At 45.0% G+C, this 11,320-nt stretch overlaps 1 protein-coding gene across 1 annotated transcript in view; it reads left to right on the top strand.

The window, feature by feature from the left end:
- Nucleotides 1-228: 228 nt before the first annotated feature.
- The window catches only part of LOC120838944 (hydroxyacid oxidase 1), a 68,041-nt gene continuing 56,949 nt past the window's right edge, over nt 229-11,320 (top strand). The window contains exons 1-2 of the mRNA XM_042294388.1: nt 229-416; nt 9,935-10,089. Of these exons, the coding sequence (XP_042150322.1) occupies nt 229-416; nt 9,935-10,089 (343 nt within the window). The remainder of the gene's footprint in view (nt 417-9,934; nt 10,090-11,320) is intronic.

The following is an 11,320-nucleotide window of genomic DNA, read 5'->3' as shown; positions in this document are numbered from 1 at the left end:
GGTAGAGAAGTCAGGTAAAATAAACCTAGCAAATAAAAAAACAGAAGAACAAAAACATGACAAACAGCCGTTAATTGCCACCTTTCCCGCACAGCTGCTCGTTCAGCCTCACGACAGAGATTCCGCAGGAGCAGGCCGCGTCTACATCGAGCGCCGTTGTAAACACTATCGCGGATATTAGTTCCATCGGTCGGCTTCTGCACTCGGCCATCCGGACCCTCCGAGAGAATGGCTGCCAAGAGCACCACAGACGCTCCAAACTCGGGCTCGGCGGCCGCAGGCGATGGCGTCGTGGTGACGGTGGACGACATCCAGCGGCTCGGCATCGCCAAATTGAAGCCGCTCCCGGAGAGTTACTACGACGGCGGAGCCGACGAGGAGCAGACGCTGCGAGAGAACAGGCTGGCCTTTTTCAGGTATCGGTGACGTGCGCGACCGAAAGTGTCCCTGCGGTCGGCCTTGCCAAACGCTCACTATACTGGGGAAATTTACGGGACACCTCAATAGACCGCGCAGTGGACTGTACATACTCAGAACGAACTAAGGCTCATAGGCTGTTCAGACCAACCATCTTTATGGTGTGCAACGCACCTCAATTGTGGAGGCTGGACGTCAGCGCACGCTCAATAGAAGCGGAATTAGCTGTGACCGCCAGTGAATACTCTTGTGGTCACTGGATTCCATGAAAATAGCGACATTGCCTTTCCTTCTTGCTGAACAATACAGGCATGCAGACGACCAAATCTTCGCAAGGTGATTGGCTGGTTGACCGGTGTCTGCTATCATGGCAATCGCCATTTGATCCCTACAAATCTTCCAAAAGGTCGTTCTGAACCAGTCCCACCAATATCGATATGGAGCATCATCGCATTGAATGTGTTCATCGCCGATATAAGCGTATTTGGCACTGGGTATGGAGTTAACCTATCAATGAGGCTAACATCCACTGTTTTCTGAAAATAGTACTGTTATGGCGTGCATATTTCATTACAGAAAAAAAAAATCAATGCCACTAAGTAACGACGCCACAAGTTGTGGCGATGCGAAGATGTGCGCTTCGTCAGTCGGTGTGTGAATAACAAAATCTCGGTATGCAGAAAACGACTTTTTAAAGCCACCTTTCTCCACGGATTTCAATCGGCTAACCAAGAATGGAACGTAAAATAATAAAAAAAGAGCTCATTCCATGCATCAAAATAGAACCTATAATGCAAACGAAGGCTGGGGAAGAAGAAGCAAATGGAACACTAGAGAGAGGAGGAGGTTTCCTTTTTTCTTCTCCAGCCTTCTGTCTGTTCCCTCCTCCAACCTTCCTTTCCCTCGCCAGCGTTTCTTAACCTGTAACTAACTATACAATCTTTACGCTAAAAACAAAAATGGGGTGTGGGCATGCTTATAAAGCCTGAACTCAGTCTGCCTCAACGGGCGACGTGTCTCTCAGCTGTGATTGGTTAATTGATTTGGTGTTTGTGGCGCAAAAGCTACTAAGGCTATAAAGCGCCAAAAACAAGACTATTGCTGGAGGAGGTTTAAAGGGAAGAAAGAGTCTTTAGTAGCCAGTGATTAAATAAAATATGGTGATGGGGTACCAAAAGGTAAAAGAGTGATGGGCATGATCTGTAGGTTAAGAAAGCTACAATCGGTGTAGAAGGTCGATACTATCTAAAAATTTGAAAACATTAGTGTGTGTCACAAGAAAATCATCACTTAAGAGCAGAGCTGGGTGTAGTGGGACTTGTTCTTGATACAGTTGCGAAAAGTACAAAAGACGTTTTTCATGATAAGCAGAACATTCTACTAGAATATGTAGAATGCTTAAGGCATTGTCACACTGCTCACAAGTTGGGGCATTTTCCCCACGAAGGAGGTAGCCATGAGTCAGATGAGTGTGACCAATCCTGAGCCGGAAATGGACAACCTCAAAAAAAAAAACGATCCTGGTGGCGTGCACTCTGCCATTCGCTCAAAAGAGGTTTGATCATGTGCAACTTGTTGCCGATTTCTTGATCCCATTCAGCCTGCCATTTGGACTACGTGATGCCTGAGACGGGCTTTGTAGTCTGCATAAGGAATGTCGTGGAGATCAATTGCTCGCTTCACACAAGTACTTGCTGCGCGATCTGCAGCCTCATTGCCCGGAATGCCGACGTGGCTGGGAATCCAGCAAAATATAATTTCGTTTCCCTGTCTTGAGGCAGCAACAACCTTATTTCGCAGTTGAAGAAGCAGGAAGTGCTTGAGGGGTGTCAGTGAAGACAGTGCATGCAATTCTCTCAGCTGTGAGAAATTTAGCCGGCGATTTTAAATATATCCTATAGACCAACACGCAGCTCTAAGGTAACGTCGCTGCGGTGGCGCTGCTGTTGGTGTGGCGCATGCGCAGAGGCCTCGCTTGACGCCAACCTGGTTTCTGCGCTTGCGCAGTGCCCACACCCGGGTATGGAGGAATGCAGACTCGTTTGGAAAGAGCGCGGTGAGTGACCGACAGGACAGGAAGCGGCGCATGTTTCTTTCCGATGCTTCCAGAACTCCCGCGTTGCCTTCTGTTGTGCTTTGCCTGCGCCTGCACGCCTGAAGTCCAAGCTCACCAGATGCCGAAGTGTTATCCAAGGTATAGGAGGCTCGCACCGGGCACCACTGAAGAACATTCCTGCCGCCTGCGACTATATATAGTGGGATTACTACCCCAGGGCAGCACCAGTGTACCTTTAATGGAAGATTCGGGTGGTCAATCGGCCGGCGAGCTCTTGCCAGAGTAGCCAGAAACGCGCCGGCGGCGCATCACGTGACCCTCTCTAAGTTACAATCAATCACAAAACGCCGGCACCTGGCGCTTTTTGTTAACTACTTCCTCGATTATTCTATAGTAGACGAGCACGCCGCATGCGGAAACAACATATCATTGGACTCTGAAATGTGCGAAAACACAGGAGACGTCATAATAGGGCTGGGGGATTTATAAATCTGTGTGGGTCTGCCCGCGCACGAGTCAAATCCCAATATATTTTGCTTTCATTTTGAAAGAACTGTTGTCAGTTTACAATGTTCCCAAGGTTTGCCAGCGTCGCTGTTCATCTTATATATTCTTGTTATTTTTTGTGTAATCCTCAGTCTTCTCCTTGTGCTCACTCTCGTCCAAGTGTGTGTTCAAGTGTCAAGCTGCATCACTGGCCATACTTTTTTGTTTTTTCCATAGCGGGGGAATAACACATCATGTCCCAGTGCAAGCTGACCTTGCGCAAGCTTAACAATTTTTTTGAACCTATTTGCCTTTTGTAAGGTCTTCTAATTTCTTATTACCCACTCGCAGACTCTAATAACTATTTGTTGTTTGTTATTGCTATCCGTACTTTGAGGACAGAAACGTGTCTAGCTCGATTATTTCGCTTGCGACTCGAACCCGCAAGTGGACTGCATACTGGCACACAATGCTCGCACAAAAAATATAATATCAAATAATTAACTAACGCCGTACATAGAAAAGTCGAGGTATGACTTAATATTTAATTGTTCGAACCAGACATTTGTCACTATAAACTTTGACTAGCAGATGTCAAGGAGCGGCTTATCACCGCGATCAGACGCTGCCGCTAATCAAAACACTGATTGCAACGACCAATGTTCACCAATCGGCGAACACTGGACTTCTTAGTAAAAAGTACAGGCAGCATCCAAAACCCGTACCGAGCACTGCTGTCCTCTATTATCGATCTCAGCAGAACAAAAACGATTAACATTTGTTTACCATGTGATGGAGCGCGCATAGTTGTTGCGGTGATTCAGTTATTACAGTTGTTTGGGATGCACTAAATGCAAACGGCTCAGACGTGTCGTTGCGTTCACCGCTACTAAATTGCTGAGTGCCATTCACACAACAAATTATGGGTTATAAAAGAATTTCAAGAATAACAGACATCCACATACATCAGCGGACTCGTTGCAGTGAGACATAAAAGCAGGATGTGTTTTATAAAATTACATACAATAGCATCGTTGCCCACAGGTGAGCATTTCCTGAACCATCTGTCGCTTCGCAACCTGGTGCCGTCAGAGCACTAGTCGACTGTAAACAAGAAAACAGTTGCACATGTTCGGCGGCAAGATATATTTCCTGGTACTCACTAAAAACAAAAAGTACTGAACATTCTCTTCTCGTACATGTTCGCGCAAACAAATAACAAAAATACAACACGAACTTATTATTTTATTGCCTATTTTGCAGAAAGAAAGAACAACAAAGGTGCGATTTGCATGTTACTGCGTTCCATCGAACATGTAACGCTGAGGTGTAAAAACACTGGAACATATTTCAACTTAGAAAAAGAAAGAAAAACGAAAATACGTTATACGAATCAGTGTTGGCAAATACAGCCCCTTCACCGACAAAGAAAGATTCTTCTTTACTCGTTCGGAAATTGGCAGCCAGAATAGTAAAAATGAAAGGTGATCCACGCCAAGATATTCTATTTTACGATTTGGAAAAGTGTACAAATGGAAAAAGGGTACGCAATGTAACACTCCTTTTGCGCCCTTAAAAAATGAAGGGTTTTCCATGCTACAACACCCTTTTGAAATAGTGCATTACTCGAAATAACGGTTCCGGTGGGTTGTAGCCGTGGGTATAATTCTCTGCAACACCCTCTTCACGCCATTAAAGCGGAGGATGAACGATTTTTGTACTTTGCATAAACACCATTGATAATGAATGCACGGCATTTATAATCCATGCCACGCGCGTTAGTATTTCTCCTCGTGCTATAATAATCGCAAAAAAACAATTTTTTTTTTTTTTTGGGGGGGGGGGGGGGGGGGGAGAGAGAGAGAGAGAGGGGGGTCCAGATGCATCGCAGTGTACGGCGCGAACGGCGAGGAACGAGCCGCAGCCTCTCTGCTCGGATTACCGTCCATTGCAGAAGCGGAGGAGGCGGTGATAGTCTTAGCCATAGGTAGCGCCAACACACGGGGAGATAGCAACCGAACCGAACGGTTACCGTACTCGTCGACTTCCAAGCTACTTGCAGGGCTTGGGCAGGAGGAATCTTGTCCAAGTGGGGTAGAAGAATCGCAGCCCAGGTAATCTACTGGAAACTCCCTTTGATTCGCATACTGTAGCAACTCGGCCACACTCATTTTCACGGTAATGAGAGTGCAAATTCGCTCGCTCGAAGACTCACCTTAGGAGAGGTCAAGCACGGAGAAGGGGATGTTGGTCGATGACAATTCGACTAGACCCGTAAGCGACCGACAACCGCCATACGACGGAACCGAAGAACACGACTCACAAAGACTCGGGACCTGTAATCAGTCTACGGAATACTACCGATACGGCCGGAGGAGATGTCCACGCTTGCACGAAGACCTAAACAGGCTTCGGAATAGAGGCGGGTGCAAACATAGGCTTTCCGAAATCTACAGCAACTTCATATCTGCTTTCCTCGCAGCTACCAAGGCAAACGCCCGAGTTGCAACTCCACGACCCCCCTACCGCTCTATCACTGTACCTGGCCCTGCCCGACTCCACTGGGAGAAGGAATCCGACCCCTACCCAATCCTTTCACATCCTTCTGGGCCACCGCCCTCCTCGGCTAGGATACTGAGCAAAAGCCACAGCTCGTCGCTTGGGCCAGAAAGATAGAGGTAGCTTGTGGGGCCATGAAATTGAGAACAGAAAATTGTGTCTGTGTGTGTGTGTGTGGGGGGGGGGGGGGGACTTCACAGATCAGAACTATTGAAAAGTTTTTACCACCAACAACGAGCGGCCACATGATTTGGAAAACATTATAATGCAGCCAATGGTTATCATAGCCCCGCTTGGGGTTGGCAAAACACAGGTACGCCCGAAGTTCTACACGTTTTTAGTGTTCGGCTATTGTAGTCATTGAAGCGATTTGGCACGAGCCACTGCTCGAATGATTATCGAGCCAGAGATTATCGCGAGCCGAAACCGAGTGTTCCCGCAATGCTCGGGTTCAATTTATGAGCCGGATTCAAATATCGTGACTGAAGGAATATGCCGACGTTGGACCATTCCAAACGTTATAAGATTAGCTCAGTTACAGAATTGCTTGTAGACGTTGTTTACACTTCTATAAGCTATGGTAACTGCTATAGTAACTGCACTCTGTTCTATGGAATTCGTACGTTTACACGCACAGCATCTAGATGGCGTTCGCCGTACCCCATGGAATACGCAGATTTCAAGCGAAAATCTAGATGGCGCTTCAAACGACTAGAGGCGGATTGAACTAAGTGTGGGAGATCCAGAACTGAGGTAATCCAGAAACATTGGACTATGCCAACACTGCGACCTCCAAACTACGTCATCAAGTTTTGTGCAAAAGATTGAAAGAAAACTCTCGCTTTTATTTTTGAAATTGTACAGCAACAAAGTGGTTCCTTGGTCAATGGCGTTGCGGAGGAATACACCTTGCTCCCACTTGTGCCAGTTGGCTTGTATAAAGTGAAAAAAAAAAAAAAATTCCAATTGAATATTGTTACATCACCCCTGTAAAAGTATATTTTTTAAAGGCCCTGTTATACTCCGACGCTGAGCGCAGCGTAGCGCAGCGTAGCGCAGCGTAGCGCAGCGTAGCGCAGAACGTGCGCCTTTCGTTGGCTGGTCATCAGGAAGTCGATATTTGCGAGCAATTAGTAGTTGCATGCGCTGCGTCACGTCACGTTTTCTACGCTCAACGACAGAGCCTAGCAGAGCCTTTAGTGTGTAGTCTGCAGCAAAGAGCCGCAAAAACACTGTCCCCTTTTGTTTTCTGTATAGTCTCCCCAGAAAACGTGCTATAGAAACACTTAGTAGAAGGTTGTGCTGAAAAAAGTTTTTGGTAAAACATTTTTGTAACTTTTACGTTGTATTGTTATTCTTTTTTTTTTTTTGTGGGAGGCTTAAAAGTTTTCAGTACGTTGCTTTGTTGACCTCGTTGCAAAGAGGTGGATGCGAACGGTGAGGGTGTATCGGTTTGTATAAAAATACATGTTTGTGATAGCTATAGATTATTTGCTGAGTTTGAGACTGTGTGTACTATGTGCCTTTTTTCTATTTTTTCTTTGTGTTAAGTTAAAGTTGTGATCTATTTCTTTTTTAAAACAAGTTACTCGCAGCTGCATGCGCAGCTGCGAGCAACTCGTTTGCTCTCGGAAAAATTGGCGTCATCTGAGAGGAAAAGTCTACAAATAAATCGCGGGTGAATCGCCCTGAAAGTAAAAGGGAGAAATGCAAACTGTGTTTGTGTGACAGTCTTACGTCGAGTGGTATCATAATGTCCCGTGACTCTAAACTGCGGGTAAATTTAGCTGGCCAATTGTGTCGTCACGTGGCGCGACGTCACGTGACACAATGACGTCACAATATCATAACACTGCGATTTCTCGCTGAATCGAGCGGGTCTCGGAATACGTATACGAAACACACGATCATGCTGCCTAACCTCGCCAACGGCTATCACCGTAAAAGGGTTACCAAAAAAAAAAAAAGAGGCAAGAGAGCTGGTGATGCAGTAAGATCGCGGGAATGAATCGTGTGTAGGAACGCGAGTTCTAGGTATAAACGGCGAGTTTTAATATTGCGTATACGAGTAAACGCAAAAATGAGCACTGTGCATCTGCGTTGCGTGTTCCGAACTACGAGTGTGGAGAGTCCAAGATCCGTCTTGGATTGGCGCATGGCGAAAACGCACAAGCGCAGAGTGGATCATTCAAAGCTTTGCCTTAATACGCAACACGAAAACTCTCTAATAAAAAAAGAACACAATTATTATGGGCTTAATGGTGCAATAGCAACCTCGCCATATGTTGCCACAGATTCTTTAAGTTATCCACAACAGGAGGAACATACATAGTCAATGAAAAAAAGCTACACCTAAAGTAGAGAGCTGGTATTTATCAAAAAACAATTTAATCACGATTAAAAGAGGAGAGGTTCCTTCTCGAAGAAAGAAGGCAGAATAAAACGAAAGATGGCGCCTAAAGAGTTCAAGGTAACACGCTCGTCGCTGTTAATTAATTACTTTAAGAACAAATGCAATTACTTTTTGAGATGCCGAACTTCAACAATTTTAATATGAGAGGGGTTGTCGGCATTTAAATGCGTTTTTATATTCCTTGTTTTACCCTTGTCAAACAAGGAATGGAGGATCCGCGTATTAAATTTAATGATTGTCATATGTTGCGCCTTTGTGTGTAACACCAAACCTACCTTAATACTGGTATAAGGGAGCTCCGTGTGCGGTGCCCCCCCCCCCCCCCCCCCCCCCGAGTCAGTTCTATTATTTTCCAATAGCAGTAAGATTGCTAGTGTTATTTTTATGTCTGCGGTTTAAAGTGTCTACGATGCATTTATGTTAATAGGCAGCGAAAGAATCTCATAAAGGCTCGGTTCGTAATGATTTTGGAGATCTTATCACGACATTAGTCGCGATTAGATGTTCAGAGAGCAGATTCCTATCACATCACTTTCATTTTTCCTCTGCGTCCTGATAACGTAAGGTAGCTTTATCCAGGGCACCTTTGACCTAAACGGTTGATGCGGGTTTGACTGTCGTAAAGCTGTGTGAAACCTAGACAGCTTGCACCAGGGCGCTGGCCATTCACAAAGTGCCGCGAATCGACAGAAGGCAATTTAGGCAAAAGCAAAGTGTATTCTTGCCTGTCGATGACTCTACAGAGTGAAGATCAAACACGATATTGTTATAAAAACAAGTAGTTTTAATCTTAATCTAAATTATGTAACAATGAGGCCCATAGAGTAGTTATATTACAACTAAGATTACTTACCAGAATATATATAAATATAAATTACCTAGAAAAACAAATAAATTACTGTAATTCAGATGTGGTAATAGAATTGATACTCAAATATAGCAGCAATGCTCACACTGTGGGACCCGGTACCCACAAAACAAATACACTTGTACTGAAGGCGAGTGACTAACCCTCAAGGGGGACGAAGCTACAAGGAAACAATTTTTTACGGGGGGAACTCTCGCAGTCTATAAGCAGGTTTGCTGTTAGTTTCACAATCTCATATCTATTATCTAAGAAAACGAGACCCCAAACCGTAGAGCTCGCTGCTGCCGGTGTCATTGGAGTCCAAGTGTTTAAACAAATCGACTTCTCGAATACTCATGCATCTAAACATATTACCTAATCAGCACTCATAGCGTTTAACAAAGTTCACCGTTTACCAATTCATAATTGACTCCTCATGCGTGGCAGCGGACACACTCCATAAAAGAGACTACGCTATAACCCCTTAAAAAACGGACAAGTGAAGTTAAAGTACGAGGCAGACGTAGTGCGTGTGGGTCCTATTTAAAGCAACAGCTTTATATGCAAACCCTGCACGAACCTTGTTTGCTTGAGTCGGTGTCGGTCGCAGTAAATCGAGACCCCGAGAAAGAGTTTGAGCAACGCAACGCAGCTGTTAATTCGACGTCATAGTGCTCCTGACCAGTGAGACATCGTCGCGGTCTGTGTGCGCATGTCGGAGGAAGGGGCGAGCTAGTGGTGCGCTAGCATTCCCCTTTTTCTCCCATCCCTCCCATACCTAGGAACAGAAGCTGCGCGTATAGGGTACGAGCTGAGCTTTAGTAGGATAATCTAGTAGGCGCGAAAGAATTCTTTTGCCAAGCGGTATGCGTGGCCGCATTGCAGGGACAATGATAGCATGCCTCCAGAGAAGAGGTGCATAAATAAAGAAAACAAAGTTCCTGACACATTTACAATTCCTTCGCGCCGTGTTACATTACATACCATTCTGATTTCAAGTGCTGCTCGTTAAAAACTCCAAGTCCCAGCGCATTTTCCTGCTTTTCGGGGAAGGTCTGAGCCAGGATAATTATTTTTTGTGGGTGTATTTGCCCTTTGTGTCGGGTTCCGATAGGTATGAGCTCCATCTGACGAAGGCTTTCCTCCGGTCTTCCAGGCTACGTCTGCGACCCCGAATGCTTCGGAATGTGGAAACGAGAGACAAGACGGTAACGCTACTTGGAAGCCAGAAGCTCTCCATGCCAATCGGGATCTCGCCCACGGGCTTTCAGAAGTTTGCCCACCCAGAAGGGGAGAAGGCCACCGCCAGGGGTGTGTTTCGCAGACCCTTAGAATTCGCTATACAGACTCTCCCCCACATTTATGCAAATCAGCTGATTTAACGCTTCTTGACAAAAAAGCTATGATGGAGAGCATTCCATTTTTGTTTTATACAATGAATGATCAAACCCGAATAGATAAAACTATCTCTCTCTCTCGGTCGGAACACATCAGGAGCCACAAGAAGTAACCACGGCCGGCTCCTAACAGAATATCAAAGTAATAACAAGTTTTTTAAATACTTATTTTCTCGCGGATAGTGTAAGAAACGAATCGTTAGCCTGACACCTTGTTCACTGCATCTCTGTATATTAATTTGCAATTGCATTAGATCACTATTTCATGTGATTTGTGCTACAATCATTTTTAACTGACCATTCTATTTCTGTTATTAGTTTTCTAAATATGCATGTTAAAAAGTATGTTTTACGTTGCATCACGAGTGATACGTATACATCTATTTCATCCGAGTCGTTCAATTGGGCTCACCTTATAATCGTTATAGCTTGCTTCACACTACTAAATCATTTTACTGCATCACCAACTAACGTATGAGTGTCAACTTTGTTACATACTACTGAAGTACCTAATGGAAAAGACGGTATTACAAAATAATAATACAGATGAATCGGGTGAATTGATTTCACTAAGAACCCGCCAATACAAACATTATGCTGCCCATCGCCCTTATATTTCCCTCCGAAATCGGGGGTGTTTTTTCGTAGTCTTCTTTTCCTACAGAGGATTTTTGGTGTCAAATTTTGGTAGAGGACAGAAAATAGAAGTTTAGCGGAGCTTGTGTTCGAAGAAAAGAGGACAGAGAAATGGGATTCCCAGCCTCAAGAGAATTCTCGGTGCCGATAACAGAAGGAAGCGAAAGTTCCAGGAAAGTTCAGGGGGGGGGGGGGGGGGGGGGGGGGGGGGCTATTTTTTAGCGAAAAATACCTTTGTAAATAAAGGCGTTCCCAAGCAATTTCTTTTCTTAATCGAGGAGAGCTCCAGCGGACCTTTCCGGAGAATCCCACAAATCCCACAAAGCCAACACGTGCCCTTTTTTTTTTTTTTTTCGTTTTGCATTTTTTTTTTTTTTTTTTGTCGCCAAAATGCTAAACAAACATGAACGCCTCCTTCTTTTTATGGGCCTGCTCCTTCGTACTCCGTACATCGGATTACCGTAGTGTGTCAAAAAGTAGGTGGGAGGCACTGTGTATTTCCGAAATGG

This window comes from Ixodes scapularis, unplaced genomic scaffold (assembly GCF_016920785.2).
Source record: "Ixodes scapularis isolate PalLabHiFi unplaced genomic scaffold, ASM1692078v2 PGA_scaffold6__148_contigs__length_123643588, whole genome shotgun sequence".
Lineage (NCBI taxonomy): Eukaryota > Metazoa > Arthropoda > Arachnida > Ixodida > Ixodidae > Ixodes > Ixodes scapularis.
This window is presented reverse-complemented; position numbering and strand designations above follow the sequence as displayed.